At 36.9% G+C, this 25,360-nt stretch overlaps 1 protein-coding gene across 3 annotated transcripts; it reads left to right on the top strand.

Moving 5' to 3' along the window:
• The first annotated feature begins 5,856 nt into the window (after positions 1 to 5,856).
• si:ch73-267c23.10 (serine incorporator 1) lies at positions 5,857 to 23,317 on the top strand. Of its 3 annotated transcripts, none has more exons than XM_040159729.1 (10): positions 5,857 to 6,128; positions 11,355 to 11,516; positions 12,107 to 12,300; positions 15,140 to 15,219; positions 15,351 to 15,488; positions 15,707 to 15,876; positions 17,438 to 17,528; positions 17,853 to 18,054; positions 19,629 to 19,856; positions 21,577 to 23,317. In XM_040159729.1, the coding sequence occupies exons 1-10, from the start codon at positions 6,090 to 6,092 to the stop codon at positions 21,710 to 21,712; spliced, it is 1,440 nt and encodes a 479-aa protein (XP_040015663.1). In that variant the 5' UTR covers positions 5,857 to 6,089; the 3' UTR covers positions 21,713 to 23,317. The 3 variants fall into 3 exon arrangements, with proteins under 3 accessions (XP_040015663.1, XP_040015662.1, XP_040015664.1); XM_040159728.1 differs by having other exon boundaries at positions 21,565 to 23,317; XM_040159730.1 differs by having other exon boundaries at positions 21,557 to 21,711.
• The last annotated feature ends 2,043 nt before the right edge of the window (positions 23,318 to 25,360 follow it).

Genomic DNA, 25,360 nt, shown 5'->3' with positions numbered 1-25,360 from the left:
CAAGGACACCTTGACATGTGGAATGGAGTAGCAAACCCATAGTCATAGCTTCCTCTAGACCCATTTATAAAAAATGCCCTGAGATAAGTTTATGAAGGAATAAAAAAATTGTCTTGACTGGACTGACTTGACTCCCTCATGACTTCCAATGGGAGCATCCTGACAAGCCCGGTGATGTGCCAGGATGCGCCTTTTGAGAGGGGGTTCCTGTCACGTTTCAGGCTGTGACTTCAGTTTTCCATTGTGTTTCCCTGTTTTCCCTGTCTCCCTTGTGTCTCCACCTCCCTTGTCTGTCTGTGTATATGTGTGTGTGGCGTGAGTGTAGCCCTCCCTCCCCTGGCTCATGCTTCACCACCAAAAATGTCTTCAGTCAGCTGTTATAAAGGCATGACATGCCCAAAAAACAAATAAACGAGAAAAATTATGCTTGAACAAAGCCAGTTCGTATTGGGTTTTTTAATCTGCCCTGAGTCTGGAACTTTAATTCTAAACGATTTAACCTTTACAAATTAACTGTGAATTTGATTAACAATGAATTTAACTGTGTCTGACAACTTTGCTTTGGAACAATGTGTAGAGAAAGCATCACAACTCTCAGCCCATCAAAGAAAATGTTCTTTGACATTTCAGTTTAATGTCATAAATGGATTTCCATTTACCCTCAAAGTTGGCCAAACTCATTTCTCCACATCTGTCCACCAAACACAGACCACCAGTGTTTTCAACTGGCTCTGAAAACAGTGGCAGTGATTTAGCAAGACGTATGTAAACGTAAATGACTCATTCAGCCAAAAGTGCACCCAAACATCTGCTGATACAATAACAATAGTTCACTGGGCCAGACAGTATGAGCTGCCTCTTTCTCACCAGATGACCTATGTTTCATGGTGGGTTTTTTCGCACACTCAGCACTCCCGCAGACCCAGGCAGAATGTATTTATGCTGGTACGAAGAACTATATTTTCGTTTTCATTTGAAACTCTGCAAAAAAACTAAATCTAAGCAGGCTCTCAGCTTGCTGCTATGACTTTTATGGATTTTAAGATGTTTAAAAGCTCACTGGAACATTCTTGTTTCATCAAACATTCTTTCATTTCCCTAACGTTGTTTTTTCACATTTCTGTGCTGCTACCATGAGGATTTCAATGCACTTACCATTCTGCTTTTGAAATATTATGAAATTTAATTATGATGTTATTCATTCTCCAAGAAGCACCCAGACACAGACAATGATAATCCTAAAGACAATCACAGGTGAGATGTGTCCTTTTAATTTAAGCTCTTGAACACATGATTTCAAGTTTATTGTGATACAGTTGTGTTTCTTTGGTTTGAATTTTATTTGTTTCACTTATATCAATATTTGGGAATTAGAGTAGAATCTCACTTTTAAGACATTTTGGGAACAAAAACATTGACGTAATATATAATGGACTTCAGTGCACAGGTGGAAAGTAATTAATTACATTTACTCCAGTCCTGAAATTAAGTTTTCAGGTTTTCAGCACTTATACTTATACTATACCCTATTTCTATTTTATACTAATTTATACTTTTACTCAACAACATTTCAAAGAGAAATATGGCACTTTTTACTCCACTACATTTTTACAACAGCTACAGTGTCTAGTTACTTTGCAGTATAGGAGTTTTCACACAAAACATATGATCTGCATGTAGAATATAATGCATTGTTTATTTTACAAAATCTACAGTCAGTTTAGTCTGTAATTGAGTCCTTTGAGTCTAATTTTTAGTGAAAAAAAAATTCACAGAGCCTAAAGAATAATCAAATTTATTGTCAATAAAAATACATTTGTTTCAAGTATTTTCTAAAGTTTCATTTTCCTAATGTACGTATAGCAACTTGCCTCATTATATTTTGTTTATATAGACTGTTTTTCATAGAGCATTTTTAACTAATTGATTGAAAATCATAAGTGATATTTTTCACTCATTTCAGGAAAATTAGGTTGTTAAGACATAATTATATACAGAAATGTCTTCAGCTTAAACTTCCCAGTTTATACAGAGTGGTTAACCTATATATACAGTATACATTGCATTCAGAAAGTATTCAGACTCAACCACTTTGAAGTTAAAAAAGTGAAAACGGAATTTTAGAAATTGTTGCAAATTTATTACAAAGGAAAACTGAAATATTACATTGACATAAGTATTCAGACCCTTTGCTATGACACTTGAAATTTAGCTCAGCTGCCTCCCATTTCTCTCGATCGTTTCTGAGATGTTTCTACACCTTGACTGGAGTCCACCTGTAGTAAATTCAACTGATTGTACATGGTTTGGAAAGTCATACACCTGTCTATATAAGGTCTCACAGCTGACAATGCACACCAGAGCAGAAATCAGGCCATGAGGTCGTAGGAACTGCCTGCAGAGCTCAGAGACAGGATTGTGTCGAGGCACAGATCTGGGGAAAGATATAAAAAATTCTGCTGCACTGAAGTTGTAGAAGAGCGTAGTAGCCTCCATAATTCGTCACTGGAAGAAGTCTGGAACAACCAGGACTCTTCCTAGAGCTGCCGCCCGGCCAGACTGAGCAATTGGGGGAGAAGGGCCAATCTGAACTTTATGGCAGAGCTGCCTAATGGAAGCCTCTCCTCAGCGAAGGACACACGAAAGCCTCTTGGAGTTTGCAAAAAAAAAAAAGTACCTAAAGGACTCTCAGACTATGAGAACGAGATTCAACTGTTTGGCCTAATTTCTAAGCATCATGTCTGGAGGAAACCAGGCATCGCTCATCACCTGCCCAACACCATCCCAACGATGAAGCATGGTGGTGGCAGGATCATAATGTGGAGGTGTTCTTCAGCGGCAGGGACAGGGAGACTGGTCAGGGTTTAGGGAAAGCTGAATGGAGCAAAGTACAGAGATATCTTCAACGAAAACCTGGTCCAGAGCGCTTAGGACCTCAGATTGCGCCGAACGTTCACCTTCCAACAGGACAATGATCCTAAGAACACAGCCAAGTACTACACCAGCGGTACACTCTGTTCATTATTGTTACCATGACGATGAAAGTCTGATACGCCTGCTGCCATATGGGCGCTATTTCAGGAGATGATAACCGGATCAGTCCCAGATTAGTCTGGTCATATTCATGGAAAAAGTTAATTGTCAACTGCATGTGATAACTACAACTTATAGGGTGATTGCATGTCACTGGATTCTTCAATAATACTCTTTATAATTCTTATAAACATCAATTGCATACAAATATTTACAACCTTTATAACCTGTGGATGTATATTTTCTGTCTTCACCATCAGCCATGCCAATTTGATCAAGTTAGTGTGATTCTGAAAATACACTGACTGGAGATTGTCTTTTTGTTAAAACAGTGATCTTGTCCAGTCTGTGTGCTTCATCTCTGACATGTTTAAATGAGCTGATCATTTACTGTGAACTAATTAATAATATTCACTGTCTAAGAGAGGAGCTTGAAGATTTCAATTGACTGTAAAGCAATATTTTGAGTCTGCCACTTTAGTTGTGTATTTACAGTACTCCATTACATCCTTATAGCTGTGTACAACTGCACTATAGTGTGTTATAAACCATTTATTATTTATTTGTTTGTAATACCTCTTATAAATGCTTAATGGGGGACTCAAATTAGATGAAATGAATTAACACATTTTTACTTACACACATTATATCGCTACTTCAAAACAAAAAATAATGAATGAATAAAACCATGTGGCATTTAAACAAATGTGTACTTTTAAACGTTCTCATGGTTTTTACCATTACTTAAACAAAATAATCATTAAAACTCTCGGGAGCACAACATAAAAATAATTTCCACTAATTGTGGAAAATTTTGAAATCTCATCAGTGGTGATAATTTGCTAACCGTGCTAATTTGGTTTTGATGTAATTTAATTATTTTTCATACAATAGTGATGCTGTAGGTTTCAGTGGAGATTGTTGCTGTAACTGTATTAAGCACAGTGTAAGTATAAATATTTGTAGATCATGTTGCTATAATATAGACCTGAAGAGTATTTTTTCCCCCAGGTAACAACCGTTGGATATCCAAATAAAAAAATATAACCATGACCATATTACTGTATTTTAAAATCTGTTACAAAAAATGTAATCACTTTCACACACATTCTCTAAATGTATTTGGGAATAAATACTTCATGAGTTGAACCTGTAAACTCAATTTAAGATACAGGTTGCACAAAAAATTTAAGAATGAACTATGTGATTATTTTGTATTGAATTCTGGCTAAAAACAATCTTCAGCTAATGTATCGAAGTCAGTCATGTTTAGGCTTGAGGCCTAAGCGTTACTGTGTTCTTTCACTAAACATGTGTCAAGGCTAAACTGGATCCACTTCTGGCCTTCACAAGATGAGGAATCTAATGACAATGAGTGGGGATGTGTGAGATACAGGGGAGGGATGTGGCTCATGACAAAAATGGTGAGTCTCTCCAGTCTAAACCAGAGCAAGTAGCTTTGAAAAACTGGATTTCACAGTAGCTTCCACAAATCTGAACTGTAGCTTGTGTATACGGAGGGGTGGATGACTGGTAGGAGTTTTAACTCCAAGAAGCCACATGATAGTGTTGTAATCCACATCACTGATGATTTCAGAATGTTTCCTATTGTGCTCTACTCTCCCAGATTCATCACCTCAGCATGATTTTACTTTCTTTGGCCCAAAGGTAACCAACCTCCACGCACAGAGGTGTTTCTTTGATTTTGCAACTGCCATGTACATGTTTGGTCTGGTTCTTACATGAGACATGAAGCTGGCAAATGCCCTATTTCACGACTCATGAAGCCAAATTAAAAGCATGAACAAAAAAACAGCGTTTCTTTACGTAAAACTTAGGCCTAAAGATTGTAGAAAATTGTAGGAAACAGGATATTCTTTCCAGAAATTCCTACAAGTTTTGACAAAAATAATCAAGGAACATACATCTGTAGATTCTGCATATGTAAATTTGAATGCAACAGTTGCCCTTGTATAGTTATGTTTTGTTTATTTTTTTCTATAGTTTGAATTTACCTTTTGGGTCAACATATTGAAGTATGACAAACATAACACACATCCAAGACAGAATAAGAGTAGGGTTAACTCTACAGTAAGATAAAATAAACCAAGCTTTGCATATCCAAACAAGAATAATAAAATAACCCAAGAAAATATGAATCAATTAAAAAAAAATCTCACACTTGTTCAGGAGACTCACCCACAGTTTTACATCATCTCCTAGATGAAGTATAGAGCTGAAAAAAAGTGAAAATTTTCAAGTAATCATTCTAGTCATTTATCAGCTAAATATGACAAAAATTCTGTGGTTCAAGCTTCTGAAATGTGAAGATTTTTGGCTTTTCTCCATCGTTTCATATCATTGCAGGTTAAATATCTTTAGAATTTGAACTATTGGTCGGACAAAACAAACAATTTAAAGATGCCACCTTGAGCTCTATGCATTTGTGAATGACTTTCTATACTATTTCATGACATTATGTAGACCTATAAAGATTAATTAATTAAAATAAATGTATTAAATTACAAATAATCATAAGTTGTAAGCCTATTAGGCTCTACATGTATGTAGGCTACATAAACTAGTGTATATAAACCACTATTTTTGAATGTTACAATATTTTCACATTAAATGGTTTCAATAATGATGAATTTAAGAGCTAAGTAATATACATTCAAATGAGTTTCTAAATTATAACATTTTGAAATGGATTTCAAAAAGCTCAGTCCATATGGCGCACTGGTCGGGTAGGTGTTCAGTTCACAACGTCGTAATGACGTAACCCAGCATGACGCGCTCACAGACGCACTGAGCGGAAAAAAAAACATCATAACTGTGCCTCGCAAGTCAACCAGAGAGCACCGAACTAGTATTCAGGGTTCAGATTGTTGTACATTGAGCTGTTTTAAGTGCTCCTGCTCTGGCCCCTCCAGCTACCTCACCGCTGAAACATTTTATTTACCGGGTCTGTGTTTGGAATCCACCCTGGAGGGACAGACGAGAAATACCGGAGGGAAGAACACGAATTTACGCTCCTGTACTGAAACTGGACAGCCATGGGAGCTGTTCTGGGGGCCTTTTCCTTCGCAAGTTGGGTAAGTGCTAATATTGCCAGTATGAACTGTGTTATTAACAAACGCCAGTGTTTTAAATTGGATGGGGAACGTAAGATCGGGTGACGGCATGAAGAGTAATGAGCAACAGGTAATATCGCTCCATAGTACAGTGCAGTGTATGGACAGACCGTGACGCTAAACTCCAGTCAAATATCTGGCATTTTAAAACTTAATCCCCTCCTCGCTTTCGGATAAGATAAAACAGAACATCGCGTACTTCCGCTAGCTATTTACTACATTAATTTTGTTTTCAGTCGGCCGGCAGCTTGTATTTTGGGGGTAAGAACAGAAACCGGACTCCATTTAAATACCTGGCGGTTTAATCACGCCTCCTCTCTTTTTGCGCTTTTGAGCAGATATATAATAGAACCTAAAGTTTTAAATGAATGAATTAAGATAAATGAATATGCTTAATTCGACACTTACTTCATTATCCTTTAAATGGCTGCGCACTGCTTACTTGGACCACTACCTTGAACTTACAATGTCTAACTAATGACATGTCACCCGAACCTCACGTAATGGTTGGCATTTATTGAAGAAGATGCGTAGAATATACTGTATGCCTACATATCTACTGACGCTTTACTGAGAGATTTCCGATGCACACAGTTAAAATGCGTATTCTTGTTCACTATCCGGACTGAATCACAGTAAAATGTTACAATAACACCATACCTTACCTGTACCTCTTACCTGTAGCTAACCCGCTAAATGTTAGTCGTTCCGCGTTCAGTTAGTCTTAGCTAAAGAATATTTTCAATGTCAGGGACAGCAGACAGAACTTGAAGCTCACAGCAAAGCTAAGGGTTAATCAAACACACTTGGTCATCTGCTTACACGTGATTAATTGGATTAACTCTGCTTTGTAGCCTTGTCGTACAGGGCCAACAGCAAAGGCCATATTTAGAAGATATTGTCAACATAAAAGATGGTGACAGATAATGGTGACAGCATGTATTTCTGTAATGCAAGAGAAGAACATTAGAGCAAGGAACTAGAAGTGGGGAGAGGATCCATTCTGGATAAATGGCTAGGGTCAGGACAATTACTACTAGAACATCTTGTATAAGGATGAAAGGCTTAAGGTGCTGGACAGCACAAACACTTCATTCAGTCATTTGATCAGTTTATCTGTTCATTTAAAAACTAAACAATTTATAAAAAATCTCAAAAATTATGACAAACATCCATCCAAAATTGTCCAATAATCAAATATTCTAGGTGACTAGTTTGCAGTGATTTTTAAATAGAGAAAACAAACAAAATCTCACATTTCTAAACTATGACAAGCAAATATTTGGGATTTTTACTTGATAAATAAATTAAACAATTAATGGATTTTGAAAAATTGTCATCAAATTGACAAATAAATGAATCAACTAATAATTTTAGCACTATCTTTCTCCTGTCTGTACTATTCTGTAAAGGATAGTCAAAGACCATGCTTCTGTCACCTTAACGCCACTGAACAAATTTCCAGGGTTTATTTTGGTTCACTCCAACGCATGGCCTGGCTGGTCAAGAGTTGTTATTTGGCCAACATTACCTTGGCTTAGTCTGTGGTTGTACTAAGCCAACCTTGTCTGGCTGGCGGGGGCATTATCTTGTTGACAATTTTTCTGGGCCTCATTATCTCTTGACTCCACTCAGTTGTCAGTTTCAGAAAGAGACACACATCTAAAGCAGTGTAGATAGTGGTTTATGGCAAATTAGTGCAAAGGCTGTTTGAGTAGGTCAAAAAACTCAGAGACTCTACTCAACAATTTTCCAATGGTGTTAGTTTTGGCCACTCCATCTTAGCATAACCTTGCATTTACCACCACCATTGTTGTGACAGGGAGCAATCTGGTGCAAGGAACTTTGAAACAAAGGTCCAACAAGGGCTCTTTTTAAATCCTATTTATCTGCCTTTACACCGATCAGCCAAAACATTAAAACCAGCTGCCGGTTTTAATGTTTTGAGTACAAATCCTCCTACCCATCCACAGTCTAATCATTATTTTGTTCTGCAACCATGACTCCTGCAGTTGATGTGTAAGGTCAGTCATAACAGTCGATTCTCTGTTCTGCGTCCTGTGGGAATATTACACCCCCCATCACTGGAAAACTCTCTTTTGTACATGGTCATGGTTTGCAAACTAACCATGTACTGATGGTATATTAGTTCAAGAGTTGAATGTGAGAAAGGTTAAATAGCAGATTCAAGCCAATAGTTAGTGTATTAGAAATTACTGAACCTCATAGCTTTGAATTACGAGTTTTGCTGTGTAAGCACTGTACTTTGCTTGTCTGACATGTAATTTGTCTGGAACTGAAAGACCCCAATGAACTGGCTAGTCAGACATGGGAAAGTTCGCCTCTTATGCAGACAACACATCGATGGCTATGGGGCTACTGACTGCCAGCTCATATGAAACTCATTTATAAAAAGATCTACTCAACTCCAGAGGAATTGTCCGACTTTTGAACCAACTTTGGTGAAAGAACTCTGTCCCTACTCGGCTGAATAGTATTGCTGTGACTCTGTTTGTTGGCTTGTTTAATCCCTTTTTTTTAATTCTTCTTCTTCTGCAATAAATTACTTAAAACTCAGTTGAGTCTAATACCTTTATTTCTCACCAGGAAATAATACATTAATTTCTGCCACAGTTAGCTCAGACAACAGTAACAATGTCTTTACTCTCATGTCCAATCTGATTTAGCCTATTTACAAGTGGAGAAAAGCCATTAGCCTCAACCTACTGCTGATGAAAAGAATGACATGAGAATCTTTTTTTATGCGTTGATAAATTTCACTGCTCCTTACATTCTTCCACAGGATTATAACACTGATTTATTGTAAAATGTTTTGTATCACCAAGAAAGGACACCATCAAAATCAATTCATAACTACAAAAGCCTAAATTTTGTGAAGAAAATGTGTATGTGCTCACTGCTTAAATTTTGCAGTTGAAACATTTGAAATAATTTAAATGGTGCAACAGTTGAAGTTGTTGGAATTGCAAATACTGAAAGTAGTTGAATTAGCAGTTAAAATGGAAGTGCTAATAGAAGTTGAAGTTTCAGTATAATTTTAGGCTGTGAATGAAGTTGAACTGAATTCATAAAATTTCACTAGTTGAATGAAAGTGCTAAAAGCAGTTTGAGCTTCAGTTCAAAGCCAAGTACTGAAAGGAGCTTATCAATAGTCAAGTGTATAAACTAGGAGACAAAGAATTTTTTACCTGTTTGTCAAAGGTGAAGAACTTTGACAGGGTTTGAAGTGTCAGTCGAAGTGGAAGCATTGAAAAGGGTTGACATGTCAGTTGACAAGTAAGTTGTAAAAGCAGTTGAATTGTCATTTGAAGAGTAAGAAATGAAAGCAGTCAAGAGTAAATTTGTATGTGCAAATGGATAACAACTTAAAGAAATTAGAATTACAGCCTCTGGGTTCTACGCCTCCGCCAACCAGTCAAGTTGCAGTTTACATCCATGTCTGTCCAGACTCATTTAATATATAAAGTGAAGACTTTGAAGAAATTTAATAAAAGGTATTCAGTGTATTTTGTCACAATTAACAAATGAATTCATTAGTTATGCCCAAAAGAGTTTTGTGAGGTTGCAGTGATCTTGATCTTTGACTTTTGACCACCAAATTCTAATCAATTCACCCTTGAGTCCAAGTGGACGTGTGTGTCAAATTTGAAGAAATTCCCTGAAGTCGTTCCTGAGATATCGCGTTCATGAGAATGGGACGGACGTGAGGTGACGGTGACCTTGACCTTTGACTAGTGATGCGCAGGTCAACCCGTAACTAGTTCAGACAGGCTTACTAGAAAATATCACAGTTCGGGCAGGTTGAGTCAAAAAGTGGCACAGCAGCATTCCAACTAAGGTTTAAATCCCGTAGAGAAACAGTGTGTGCACTACGCTAGACTTTGATTTTTAGTCCACCTTCTCTTCCCTCTCTCTGTCTCTCTCTCTCTCAAACACGCACACACGCGCACCGGAGGGTGCCGGTCCTCCTATGCCTGGGCTGTCAATAATCTGCATTACCAAACTATCATACTGTGATGTTTGGTTTTGATATGTGGAGGTTCTATGTGGTCACCACTGATTATAATATATCAGATGTGCTGACGTAGGCCTACATGCTTGCAGCTATGAGTGTTTCTTGGCAAAATGAATCCCAGTCAGTCCTCTCTTTGAGGCACATGCAAGCGGCTTGCTTTTTCTTTGTCTTTGTAAAACAGAAAATTGAATTGTTAACTAATGTATGAACTGTAGCGCTCAGGATTACGAAGGTAATTATCCCACACAGGAGGGTGCATTAGTAAAATGGTCTCTCTCTCTACAAGCTATAAATTCTAGCCTACTACTGTTATTAATGAGAGGAACAGCATCTCTCTCCTCGCTGCTCTCCATGCCTCCCTGGTGCTGAAAGACGCACGGCAGGCGGCAGCAGCTACCTTTCATCTGTTTTCTTATTCTTATTATTCAAATTCTTATTAATAGGAATAAGCAAAATTAAGTGCTTTTTTCAGTCAATGTTGTATCTGCCTGAGAAAGAGAGAGGGAGAGAGAGAGAGAGAGCTAAAAGTTGGCAGTTTGCGGGTCGGGTGGCTGATTAAATGCATATTTTTGCCGGTCGGGCGGAGCAGTTTGGCTGTCATAACAGGTTGGGTAGATGCGGGTATTAAAAAACCCTGACCCCTGCATAACTACCTTTGTCCTCTCATCTCCAAATTGTAATCAGTTCATCCTTGAGTCCAAGTGAACGTGTGTACCAGATATGATGAAATTCCCTCCAGGCGTTCCTGAGATGTCGCTTTCACGAGAATGGGACAGACGGAAGAACAGACGGACAACCCGAAAAGATAATGCCTCAGGGCGGATGCATAAAAATACAGTTTCTTATTCATCTGCAGATGACGAATTAAACTTACGGAAAAACAAGAGTTGACTCCCGGTACTATATGGAACAGAAAGAATTGCCACCACAGCTGTCTAACACTTCAGTCCATAATCTAAAACCCATAGGTGTTCAGCTGGGTTAAGAGCTTGTTACTGTGAAAGCCAAAGTACGTTTCGGATGTGTAATTGCATTATAATGTGCCCCCGTATCCTTGGGTTTTTACACTAACTGTTTAGGTTTTTCCTTAAATTTGTCGCTAGATGTTACTCCTTTTAGATGTTGAAATGCGTGGTCTTGTTTGCCCTCAGGTGCCATGCCTGTGCAGCAGTGCAACCTGTCTGATGTGTAGCTGCTGTCCTAGCAGCAGAAACTCCACTGTGACCAGGATCATCTATGCCTTCACTTTACTGCTTGGGACCATCGTCGCTTGCATCATGTTGTCACCAGGTGTGGATGAGCAGCTCAAAAGGGTATGAGAGCATCATGTAAATACAGTAAATGTGTGGATAGAAAATGCATTTCTATTCACAGTAAATTTCTACTTCTGTGACACACACAGAATGGGAATTAATCCTATGTGTGATGAATGCATTTGTGTGATAAGCATTAATTCTGCTGTAGTTGCCTGCTTATTGTTCTCAGTTAACAGCCAACGCAAATAAGTGACCCAGAGAGATGGCACAAGATGCACTTGTTATAGCTTTGAATGATATCCACCACAACAGGAATTTTGAGGCTAATTTCGATATCCATATTTGAACTAAAAAAAAAATCAGATGACCACATGTTGACCAATTTTCATATGCCTTAATGTAAACACGTGACATACATAAACATTTCTAATAACGATTCTTTCATTTTTATTTTATTCTTTTTTGAGAATTGACCAAGATATGTGTGATATGTGCAGGATATTTTGCAGTTAAAAGATTTCTGCTGCACATAGTATGTAAGACAACACTGTATGACAACATCATATGAGTTTCAACTCCTGATCATCTCGACCTTGTTTATAGATGCTTTGTAAATTTAAAATGTGAATCCCTTTGATTTGCTGTAGATCCCAGGCTTCTGTAAAGAAGGGGCAGGCTCTTCTATCCCCGGCTTACGGGCTGATGTCAACTGTGAAATGTTTGTGGGCTACAAGGCAGTGTACCGTGTCTGCTTTGGCATGAGCATGTGGTTCCTGGGATTTTCCATTCTTATGATCAACATCAAGAACAGCAGAGACCCCCGTGCTGCCATCCACAATGGGTAAGGACTGCAGTAACACCAGCAACACATACGTTTTGTTAACAACACATTGCATGGGATGGTGGGTTTGACCACACTGTTTAAAATGTCTTTCTAAACTACATTTATGTGGGGAGCTTTAGCGTGCTTCTTTTTCGGATATCTACCAGCCTTCATTCACTTTTTGAAACTTTGCAAGTGTAGAAGTTACAGAGACAAAAACAGGCATACTATACATCAGGTGGATTTAAAGAGGCTTTTATGTTTAGATGAACTGAAAGAGAGGACAAGCCAACCTTCAAAGTCCCGACTAATTTCAAAACAAGTGCAAAAAGTAAAATCTGGCCTTTTTTCTCCACCTCACACAGTCAGTCTTCAATGAAACCAAAAGAACTTTAGCTTTCTCCGTCCTTTCCATCTGCGCACTGGAACACCAGGTCAGAGGTGTAACAAGTTATACAACATGTTGTTCATCAAGTGACCTTTGTCCTACATTCACATTTGTTGCCTTGAGATTCTTTACTTCAGGTGCAACTTTTTTTATTACTGAGCTACAGTACCTAATCTATTTATTATATTTTTTGATTAATCCTATAGGTCACAGAGTTTAAAAAATTGTAACAACCATCACGTCACTTGGTCTGACCACGAATGAAAAAAGAAAATTGTGCGTTAAACAAATTCATGCATGAATTGTCATCCCCAGAGTCAGAACTTTTTTCTTTGTGTATTTCTTTTGAGGCATTTTTACATTTTCTTAAGCTATTGGGAAAAAACAACTCTACAATAACCATGGCCTATATTATATTTAACCCTGAGGACACTGTTATCTTTTCTTTAATAAACATTTTGAAATTACATTTCCGAAAAAAGGAAAGAAACAAAACTAAAAATGGGTTCGAGAGGGATTCACACTGTTTACATTCAGAAAGTGAAAGAAGACTTGCATGTACCACTGCATGATTATCATGCATGTGGAAATATTGTGACACAGTGATCCATGAGATCTACTCGTCAAATGTGATTGAACAGCTTTACTGAAAAGGGCCTTGGGATGCTGAAAACGTTACTTTAGAAATATTTTCAAAGTTGTACTATAACATGAATTGTAGTTGAAATGTAACTGGTACATGCTTTCCAATTTATTGGATACATGATTAATTGTAATTTCCAACTAACAATAAATATATTAAAACCAATGGGGCCTATGCATATACTATATAATACATTGGCAGTAGATGTCCAATATACAGTATACACCAATATGCACAGCAAAGGTTTGAGTTAAAATAGTATAAAACTGAGAAATAACTCAGCGGATCTTGAATAGTCAAAGGTTTGGTATTTTTCCTGATGAATATAAAGTATAAGCCAAATAATTGGTCAGTTATTTATGCCAGTCAGCTGACAGTTTTAATAAACTAATCAACTAATTATTTATTTTCTTACAGAGTCATAAACCTCTTCCTCGTTAGGATTTTCCTTAAATTATAAAACTTCAACTTCCTTTCATTCATGTTAATTCCTTTAAATCCCCTTAATGGTGTGCAGGTACCTTTTTAATGTTATGTCTGAATCATTTTAGAATTTTTAGAACCTATGAAAATATAAGACTATATTAAGAAACATGCTCAACTTTTTTTGCTTCTTTGTAAGTGTAGTTGCTTAATCCAAAACCTATACATAATATTATTTAATTACATTATATTTTTCACATAAATGTGTGTAGAATTTTCATTTGCATTCTGGCTAAACCTTCCTTTTCAATCACAGTGACGACAAGTGTAATGGAAATCTTGAATTAAATCAAAGTCTCAATCTAGACTTCTGAGTTCAAGACTCCTTCATTACATGGAGCAACGGAAGCAGTACAACAATGCAAGGTTCAAAGCACTTATTCTTTGAAACTTGCAAAGAGGAACAGGAACTTGTATACTGTACTCTTGGCCTTTTGTTAGTGCTTGTTAAGACATGGCAAAACTATTCTCACCATTCCCATCTGAAATGAGGTAGTTTCTGTTTTATTTAGGTTATCTTGACCACTAGCATTCCACTCTTTGTACTAAAGTAAAACAAGGCATTTTGTTATTTTAGCTCTTATAATGCAGGTTATAATGGAAACACAATTCGCCCTCACAAGATAAAACAATACATTCATTTGATTATAGCATAAAATGTCTAACAGAAAAACAGCCATTAAATGAATTCCTATGTAAATCAGTTACATGGGTTTTTGAGATGCAATCTAACAATTCTATTTACTTTATGCTGTTGACATATAAGGCAGGAAGTCAGTTGGTTAGTACATTTCCACTACACAGGACAAGTTAGATCATCATTGAAAACTGAAAATGAGGAGCTGTCAATCACATCTTTCAAATGAGCGTAAGAATGCAAGTATCAGACTCTAAACCATTATTTTCCTGCATGCACTCTGTTAAACAGTGAGAGACCAGACCAGAGAGGAAACAATGTTTTTTTTTTTCTATGTCTCTGAGTTCCATGTTTTCCTCTCTGTCCAATATACTGAAACCTCAGCAAATATCATCTGCAGTTACATTAAGACCTGCCGTCCGTCTGCTAGATCAATGATGTGTGACACATTCACACATTAAACTTTGAAATTGTTTAATTCTTCTGTTTATTGCCATTTGATAATCAAGTGACCCTCTTTGTGTTGTATTTAGAAGAAACACTTTGGACATTGTTTGACTTAATGGATCACTATCAGATATGCTCTTGATACAACTCTTAAAATAGAAAAATATTATAATTGCCTGGCAGAAGCAGTTTTTTATTACAGATATGTCTATGTGCATTTTGTATACAATATAATTGTCAGTTAACATTTTGTTTTCAGATTTTGGTTCTTTAAGTTTGCTGCCTTGGTGGCAGTTACAGTCGGTGCCTTTTACATTCCAGATGGGCCTTTTACCTACAGTAAGAACTTTATATTGATATAAAGTTATATATATTTGGTAACTCAGATCATGACATCCAATATACACAGAGGTTTGATAATTATACGATAGATGAGTAATTAAATGAGCGATGTGCGTTTGTTGTTGCAGCATGGTTTGTGGTGGGCTCTGGTGGAGCTTTCTTTTTCATTCTGATCCAGCTGGTGCTGCTGGTGGACTTTGCCCACTCCTGGAATGAGTCCTGGGTAGACAAGATGGAGACTGGCAACTCCAGGGGCTGGTATGCAGGTAAGTGACTCAAGCTGTTGCCCAGTAACATGCTCTTTATGAAAACATGCAGACACAGTGCAATATACAATGGAAAAAGACAACTACTCACAATTGAAATAAGCAAAAACATTTAAAACCTGTTGATGCACAGGCCAAACACCAAAGATGTGAGATATATTGATTTCTTGTATACCTATTTATGAATAGTGACCATTTCTGCCTGTCTTTATTTTTAGCTTTGCTGGTGGTAACAATCCTCGGCTACATCCTGTCATTTACTGCTGTCGTGCTGTTCTTCATCTTCTACACCAAGCCTGATGGATGCTTCATCAACAAGTTCTTCATCAGCTTCAACATGCTGTTCTGCATTGTGGCCTCTGTGGTCTCTGTACTGCACAAAGTACAGGTATGTGACAGAAAATGGTGTTTCAGTGTCAAATATTCAGTCATGCATAAGCAGTCCTGATGCAACGACGCAAAAATGTGACATGCACAATATCCTGAATACGTGTAAAGTCTGGTAATATTTAGCATATGTACAGGGACCACAATACAGTGAGGAAGTACATTTTTATTTATATAGCACCTTTCCAAAAAGTGCTTTACAAAAGAATAAAAGGTTAAAAGAACAGAATAATAATAATAGACTGCCCCCCTTGGTTACTGTTGCTTCATCTGTCAAGCTTTCCATTTTTGCAAACCACATATGCAGTTTACGATGATAACAGTGGCAGATTTACCATCAAAATTTTTCTAGTAATTTTTGAAACAATGGGTCCCTGATTTCAGACAAAAGTAAACAACAGGTTCTCATTTCTAGACAGCAACTGTTGATTAAATTGTAACTGTCACTGGAATATTTTATCAGCTGTACCTAGCTAGCAATTTAAGATAACCTTGGCTTTGTGAGTTGGTTGAAAACAGTTTGTGTATGTTTTCAGGTGACTCATTTTAAAACAGGAACTCTTTAAAGCGGTCTTACAGAAGACAAATACAACAGACACATTTTACGGATTGTTAATCAATTCCTTACACTTTTGTTCTTGCATTAAACAAGACACCACACTCCAAAATCTTTATTTACAAAGTGTCACTCTTACTACAGCCCCATACACAATGCTTAAAAATGCAGAAAAATCCAAAGACTGACAGGCCTGCTGAGTTGACGGTCTAAAGATAGAGGGTGTTGTTTTACACATTGTAAAGCCCATTGAAGCAAATTTTTGACTTTTGATTTTGGACCATATAAATAAAACTGACTTGACTTATGCTTGGACGTGATATCTCATTTTGGACTTCCAAAGTTGGATAAATTACCATATCCATTTCTAAACTTCACTTATGAACTCACAGTCTCATTTTCAATCGAATTACTAGTTCTCTCTCTTTCTCAACCCAGCCGGCCGGGGCAGATGGCCTCCCACCATGAGCCGGGTTCTGTCAAGGTCTCTACTTGTTAAAAGGGAGTTTTTCCTCGTCGCTGTCGCCAAGTGCTTGCTCATGGGGGAATGTTGGGTCTCTGTAAATATAACTATAAAGATTCTGGTCCAGACCTGCTCTATATGAAAAGTGCCCTGAGATAACCTCTGTTATGATTTGGTGCTATATAAATAAAATAGACTTGACTTGAATTGAATTGGTTGAAAAGGAAAACAAAGAAAACTAATACATGTACTGTATATCGACACATTAGTTATCACAAGTCATCAGTGTTTAAAGTTGTGACATTGTAGTGGATGCAGTCATCTCTTTCTTTCCAAATACTAACCAATGAACATTAGATCACAACTTATTTCCAAAACAAGTCCACTTACAGGCTTTGGAGAATGGAGTTTCCCAGTTGTCAGGGACTATTTCCAAAATCTTCAAATATTATTCTTTATCCTTCCTTTTGAAATAATGCTTATATAAGCTGCCAATTCAACATGCAAGTGATTTCTGACTATTCTATCTGTGTGTATCCCCAGGAGTCTCAGCCACGTTCAGGTCTTCTACAGTCCTCCATCATCACCCTGTACACCATGTTTCTGACCTGGTCTGCCATGACCAATGAGCCTGGTGAGACTGTTGGTTGCTTGAAATATTCCTGTAATAACAATAATGATGCAGTTATGGATTGCAGAAATAACAGCCATTTATTAGACCTAAACAAGAAACAGGACAATGTATCAGTCTTTGCGTTTTTTTTTTTTTTAATTTTAAAGCTACTTTCATGGATCTTATGTCTTGTGTTTGCAAGAATTGTTGCCCAAGAATGTGAAAGTCAGAAACATATTTGCATCTGAGGTCTCATATTTTCACAGTCAATCTCTGTTACCACTCCTGTGTTCACACTAAGCTGTAGATTCAAACATTGTGCTTGTTTTTTTTTCCTCCACTCAGACCGAGCTTGTAACCCCAGCCTGCTGAGTATCTTCCAGCAGATCGCAGCCCCCACACTGGCCCCTATGGAGATGGAGAACCAGACAGCTGTAGTGATCATTGGTACAGAGGAACCTGTCCTGACGTCCCCGTACCTGCAGTGGTGGGACGCCCAGAGCATCGTGGGGCTTGTCATATTTGTCCTGTGCATCCTTTACTCCAGGTGGGCATACTGCGCCTGGGTAAGATATGAAAAATTACAACTACCACTTGCAAACAATCCTGTGGTCAGTCTATTTGGGTAGTCTTCACAAACTTCAGGTACAGGACAGAGTACAGGATAGCCACAGGTACAGACTTCACCACAAACTGTGCCTCAGGAGGTTGAGCGGGTCATCCACTAACTGGAAGGTCGGTGGTTTGATCCCCGGCTCCTCCAGTCCGCATGTCGACATGTCCGTGGGCAAGAAACTGAAGCCCAAATTACTCCCATGTGAATGCGTTTGAATAGAAAAGCGCTGAATAGAAAAGCTTTGTGTGAAAGTGTGTGCGAATGGCTGAATGTGGTAGTAGTGTAAAGTGCTTCGGTTGAAAGTGCTTCGGTCGATGATGGTCGATAAGACTAGAAAAGTGCTATATAAGTTCAGTCCGTCAACTACAAGGTCCAGAAATGTTCACATGGCAATAATGTAAGCAGGTGTTGGTTCTGGTTGAGTTGTCATTTTGGCCAGGCATTGACATTGAGTTAAGTCTCAACCCAAAGTCATTTAGTATCCATTCTGGTGCATGATCTTAATCTGCCAGTCACTGATTTGAAAGTCAACAATTAACTTTGAAGTTTTACTTTTAAGCCAAGAACATTTAAAATTTATACATCTACTAATCCATGACAACTAAGCAAACTCTATCTCCAGTTGGAGTTTGCCAGGGAAGCTCTTCAGATATGATCAAAGGTAGAAAAAAGTAGAGTATCTGCACACTGGATTTTACCTCCCAAAAACAGTATACCGTGGTATAAAGTATATAGACACCAAACTGCTTATATCATGCTGATGTCATCATATGTACAATTCATGATAGGACTCGATAAATTATTTAGATTAAATACATTATCCGTGCCTGAAAAAAAAATCCCAAAAACCACACAAAGTATACCTTATCTTATTTTAGCACAAGAATCTTTTGTAAAGAAGTATATTCCTAAAAAAAAGAGAGGTACCGAATAACAACAGTATACAAAATTGCAAAATACAAAAAAATACAAAATAGACAAAATTTTATAGGCGAAATGTAAGTAGACAAAAATGGACAGACCCCACTGATTCGAAGGAGGGAGAAATGCAGCTTTATATAAAGACTAGCCACTAGCCACATCACACTATTAGAAAATATTTTAAGAAAATTGAAAACATTCCAAAACTAATAAATCTAATAAATAAATAAGTATTGAGAAAATAGATCCAAAAGGTCTCATGCTGGAAAAGTAGTTTTTCACATTTCTCCATCTTTTTGGCATCTCCACCTTTTATATGTTCCAAAACAGCCATTTAATGGACTTCAAGGTGAAATTTGAAATGAAGTTCAGTTTATTAGAAGTAAAACAGTTAGGTAGGTATATAAAATCTTTCTATCAGTGTGAAAAATTTAGATTTTTTTTCTGTTTTGTCACTTTGTTTTCTCATATATTGTTGTGGTGTGTGCTTTACGGTCTTTGTTAAAAAAACAAAAAAAAAACTGTAATTTCTGTTATTTCTAACTGGACGAACAGTTATCTATTTGATCCTGTTTTTCCCACAGCATTCGTTCATCCAGCACCAGTCAAGTGAACAAGCTGACCATGGCCTCCAAAGATTCAGCCATCTTGGCTGAGGGCGGCAGCAGCCCCGACTTATCAGAGGAGTCGACAGGGCCCAGGCGGGTGGAGGACAATGAGCGGGACCTGGTTCAGTACAGCTACTCCTTCTTCCACTTCATGCTCTTCTTGGCTTCGCTCTACATCATGATGACCCTCACCAACTGGTATAGGTCAGTACACCCCCCCCCCAGCATGCTACATACTTTTTGTTACTCTGGGTCCAATAAAGGAGTCCAGTTCAGCCCTGACATTAAAGTGGTAAAGATTAGCCTGTGTGTTGGGTTATAGAACAAGTTTTTAATCAGGAATACGGTGAGGTGAAGGAGATCAGTACAGATATTAACTGTCTTCTTCTTAAAGTCTTCCTCACCACCTTTTCACTAGCACCTTTATTGGCTTGACTTGAAGGAACTAAGTGAAAACACTTTAGTTAGTCACAGCTACCTTCTTTTTGTAACAGCTGTTGTAGTTGCTGGAAATTATTTAAGCTGCAAGTATACTTTTGCTGCTAGGGAAATGTTGATTTCAGAGTCTAGACCAACAGGATTCTTCATCTATGGACCTGGCTTAGAGACACACGATCTACTACTACATACTTCAAAGAAAGCCTTGGAGAGAATACGATGAAGACTAGGAAAATCTTGCTTTAACTACAGATGCTGTACTTCAACAATCAGTCAACTCTATCACACCAACTCCCTCTCGTAATTCCTATAAACGTGTCTACTCACAACCAACTTGGATTCTGAAGAGTAAGGCTGGTTACAGAAACTGTCCAAAAATCTCAAAGACTCCAGATAGTTTGTAGATGTCAGATGATATGTAGAAGAATCATCAAATTTCGTTGAAGTCCCATGTCTACGGACATAGTGGCCTTTGTTGGTCTTTTCATGAATTTGGCAGCCCTGTCAGGCCACAGTGGAAGAGTTTCTGCCTGGTAAGGATGCTTGTAGAATCTCTTCTAGTTGAAGTCTTTTGTAGATGCAGTTCTTCAGTTGATTTGTGCATTCAGTTCTTACTGAATGCACAAATCAAAATTTTTAAAAATATCACAAATAAAGTGTATATTAAGTGTTTTAGTGTGTGTGTGAACACACATGTATGTATATTTTATATATATATATATATATATATGTATGTATGTATATGTATATATATGTATATGTATATATGTATATATGTATGTATGTATGTATGTATATGTATATATATGTATATGTATATATATGTATATGTATATATGTATATATGTATGTATGTATGTATGTATATATGTATATGTGTATATATATATATATATATATATATATATATATATATATGTATATATCTGCAACAGAGGTGGTGTGTGCAAAGTTAGCATGACCCATTAGTTCTAGTTTGTGCCTCTGTATTACCACTTAAGTCACAAGGGTAAGCATCTGTCTTTCTGAAAACTGAACAGCCGGCGATGCATGAAAAACACAAAGGGCCTTTAGACAAAGCCCTCAGAGACTCCTCTAATCATCTGAATGAAAAAACACATGTAAAACGTAAAAATGTAAAAAAGGTTTTTAACCTGTTTTTCAAGTTGCAAACGGCAAATGTTAAAATTATTAAAAATCCTTTACAATTTACAGACCAATTTCATGGATTCCCGTTGACCTACTTGCTGTGGTTGTGGTTTTCCTTGCCCTTTTGGATTGTTGTAGCATTGTTACTGCATCTCTAGATCTTAAGATCCAGGTTTTTAAAAAAAAAGAAAAGCAAAGTCATGTAAAGTTTTCTATCAAATACCTGGATTGAAAGCTTGTCTTTTCTGTCATCATATTTTGCTGTAGATGAAAGATGTTTTTTCCATGATGAATAGATAATTAATGATGACTTAAAGACTTAAAGTTTCCCTGACAGCCCTGATGCAGACTACACCATAACTAGCAAGTGGCCAGCAGTGTGGGTGAAGATCACCTCCAGTTGGTTGTGTTTGGCCCTGTACATCTGGACCCTGGTGGCCCCCATGATCCTCACCAACCGAGACTTCAGCTGATCAACAACTCCGATTTATCCTCTACCAACCTCTTCTCTTCTTTCTTTTACAGAGACTTGGGCCATATTGCCTATATTCTGTATTACTGTCAGAATATACTCACTTTTATACTTTTAGCTGGAGTTTCATTTTATTATTTCTGGTTTCAGTTAACTGAAAAAATTGGGTCTGGTTCAGAGGTGCCATAACAGGTGCTTCAGGTACAGGTAATTATTGGATTGCTTTTATACCAGTCAGTAGCAGCTGCTCATTAATTACACTTCCATGACAATCACGTATTTTGTATTGAGGCTCTTAACACACCTTGAAGAAAAGCATTCCATTTTTAATTTTTTTTAATTTAAGCTGTAGCAACAACAAAGATTGTTCAGATGAAATCAAATACATTTTTTTTTCACTGCTTAAAAATATGAATGTTCCATTTCAGTATTACGACCATCCTCATTCAAGTATTAATAATGATGGTTGGTTTGTGAATTGCATACAGTAGTAAGCTGATATAGTTTGCTGCTGTGCCTTCCTATGCCTTATAAGTCTGTAAAAGGTTTGAGATATTTGGATATACTGAGAGTAATAAGTACATGAGTGTATTAAACCATAGCTGATAAACATGAGAAATTTCGGTAATATGACTGAATAATAAAATAATATGTATTTAAATTTCTGCCAAATATTTCTGATCAATGTAAAGGTGTCTCAAGATGTGAAAGTTGATTTTCGGTTTATAAAATCAACCCATACAGTGACAGAATGTCACTAAACACACAGATACAATCCAAATATTTGGTTCTAGCTAATATGGGTGATGATTTTTTATTTTCTGTGCATCACTGTATGACAAATAGCATGGAAAAGCTTTAATATTTTCTCTGATTTTGCTTGTGATGAATGTTATCTTTTCTAATCCAAAAAAAGTCCGTTGTAAGAAATGTCGCTGTTAATTGAATGTATAAATATGTTTTAGAATATGAATCAAACTGGATTTATATGAGTCACCAACACTGGACAAATGCCTTCTAAGTCAGCATGATTTGCTGTCGTTATTGTGTGTTACTTGCAGGATGCGAGGTCTCAGGAATGCTTCTGCAGCAAAGAAATGAGCTAGTTCATCATGCACCATGTTTATCAGAGCATTATTTTATGTGTTCAATAATGAAATGTAATCATTGTTGCCTGTTAAAACAGTTATTATCAAGTGATACTTTCAATCAAACTAGTTCTCATCAAAACAGAATGCAGTGTATGTTTCCTTATATTCAGACAAAAGTGATTAAAATATTTGAACAAAGACGTATTAATAAGTGCACAAAACAGTCAGCTATTGTAATTATATCATATGGAAGAATATATTAAACCACAATTCATAAAACTAACTTTACATTTAAAAAATGCATTTTCCAGTAATTAACCTTTGAACACAATTTGAACAGTAATATTAGATGTCTGTATTCTGAAAATTAATGATATTTTCTTTTACAATTTTGTGTGTGTATGTGTTATTTGTAAATAAAAGAATTTAATAAGGCAGTTTGGCTTTTTGCGAGGCTGTCTGTACATCGAACTTTGTGATTTAGAGCGATCGTGCAAATACTCTAAAGAATAAAGGCAGATTTACAGCTGGGCCTCTGTCATGATTTAATCAACTGTCTTTCTGATTTTATCCTGACTGTGGAAGCTGAAGTGTGCAAGAAATTAAAAAAAAAAAAATAGTTAGCAGTAGTTCATTGATGCATTAAAAATGAATCAATATTACTTTTACTTGAATGTAAGTTTGCATTGCATTTAAACAAAAAATTCTAAAACTTTTATTGTAAAATGGAATAAAACTAATGTTCCAGTTAAAAATCCAAATTCATTAATCTGTTTTTAAAGGAGTGTTTTGGTTTTTTTTGGTTTTTTAGGTACTTGGGGGCAGCAGAACAAGCTGAAAACACAACAGCTGACATATTATCACCTTGTTGAGTTGTTATGGCTAATGTGTTAGCAAACTATTGCAGTATTCCCTCTCTTTTAGCTCGGATTTTGGTCTCCACCAGCTCTTGAGGGAAATATCTGGGTCTTTAGCTGCTAAATGCTCCACTATGTCCACCAGCTAGTCTCTGATGGTGTCTGTCTGCTTTTTGCTGCTGAGCAGGTAGTGGACAGTTGCTTTTTACAGCAAAATGGTTAAGTTGTGAAACACAAAAAAATCGAATCAAAAGCTGAAAGACTCTAAAACATTTGGTAGAACTGAAGGAAATTAGAGTTGGTGAAAATTCAGTTGGTTCACATTACACATAGTAATTTGACCCACTGTTAACAATGGGTTGTTTTTTCTCAGTCGCTATGGCACAATTGTTAAATGAATATCATGATTCTCAAAACTGTACAATCCCTAAATCCACTGTTCATTTTCTCATGAAAGTATATGTATTTCTTATTGCTTTCATCGAGATTTCTGACAGTACAAATGTCTTAAAATTACTCAGTGATGGACTGAGATAGTCTTGTTGATCAAATGGGTGATTGCACTGCATTCTTAATGATCTGCAGCAGTGGAGGAAGTATTCAGATCATTTTTATTGAGGTAGAAGTAGCAATACAGCAATTTAAAAATGCTCCAGCACAAGTCAAAGTCCTGCATTAAAAAATAAGTACTTAACTACCTGTACGTTAAGTAAAAGCACAAAAGTAGAATGTACTCAAAGCATCAAAAGTAAAGATAGTCATACATAAAAATGGCCCCAGAGAGTGTTATGCTGTTATATATATTATTTTATTATTATTATTACTGATTAATTCATGTGCAAGTAGCATTTAGTGTTGTAGATGGTTGAAGTAGAGCTAATTTTAACCACTTTCTATACTGTTGTGTTGTTTAATCTATAGTGGTGCGTCATATTTTATAAGGACATGTATTATTTTCTGAATACTTAATTTGTGAAGCAACTAGTAACTAAACCTGTGAAATGAAAATTCAATACTTCCCTTTGAACTGCAGTGGAGAAGAAGTATAAAGTAACATGAAACTGACACACTCTGGTAAAGTGCCTCCAACTAGTATAGCTACAGTCCTTGAGTAAATGCAGTGATGATCTCTAAAACTGTTGACATATGAAAAAGTTCATTTAACTGTCACAATCTTTCAAACATCAATGTTGAGTTTCACAAATATGGCGGGGCCATAAAAGGAACTGGTAACATGAATCGTATAATTCCATTAGTAATGTGCCCATCTACAATGTTCAGCGCGAGTAACCAAATTTTGTCTAAGTTAGTTTACGGGTGCAACTCCTCACCTATCGTTTTCACAGCACATTTTCTGAAGGTACCACAGTCGGTGGATATGTAACAGGCGGGCATCAGAGACACAACAGGACTCTGGTACAGGAGGGAAAATGTCACAGTTTACTGTCTGTGATGTTTTTGGTCAGAGGTAGACAACATTCCATACTGAAAGTGTACTGTAAATATGTAATCAGACAAGCGCAGCAGTTTAAATTCCCAGGTTTTTCAAATGGCTTTAATGTTAGTCGACATCGTTGTCACACTGACTCTCAGAGCTTCCCATTAGTGTGTGTTCGGAGAAACCTTGAGGACATTTATTTGTCCTCAGTACTCACATTGTGCGGTAGAAATAGTTTGATGTTGAATAAAATGTGTCACAGA

The sequence above is a fragment of the Xiphias gladius genome, chromosome 21 (assembly GCF_016859285.1).
Source record: "Xiphias gladius isolate SHS-SW01 ecotype Sanya breed wild chromosome 21, ASM1685928v1, whole genome shotgun sequence".
NCBI classification, from domain to species: Eukaryota; Metazoa; Chordata; class Actinopteri; order Istiophoriformes; family Xiphiidae; genus Xiphias; species Xiphias gladius.
This window is presented reverse-complemented; position numbering and strand designations above follow the sequence as displayed.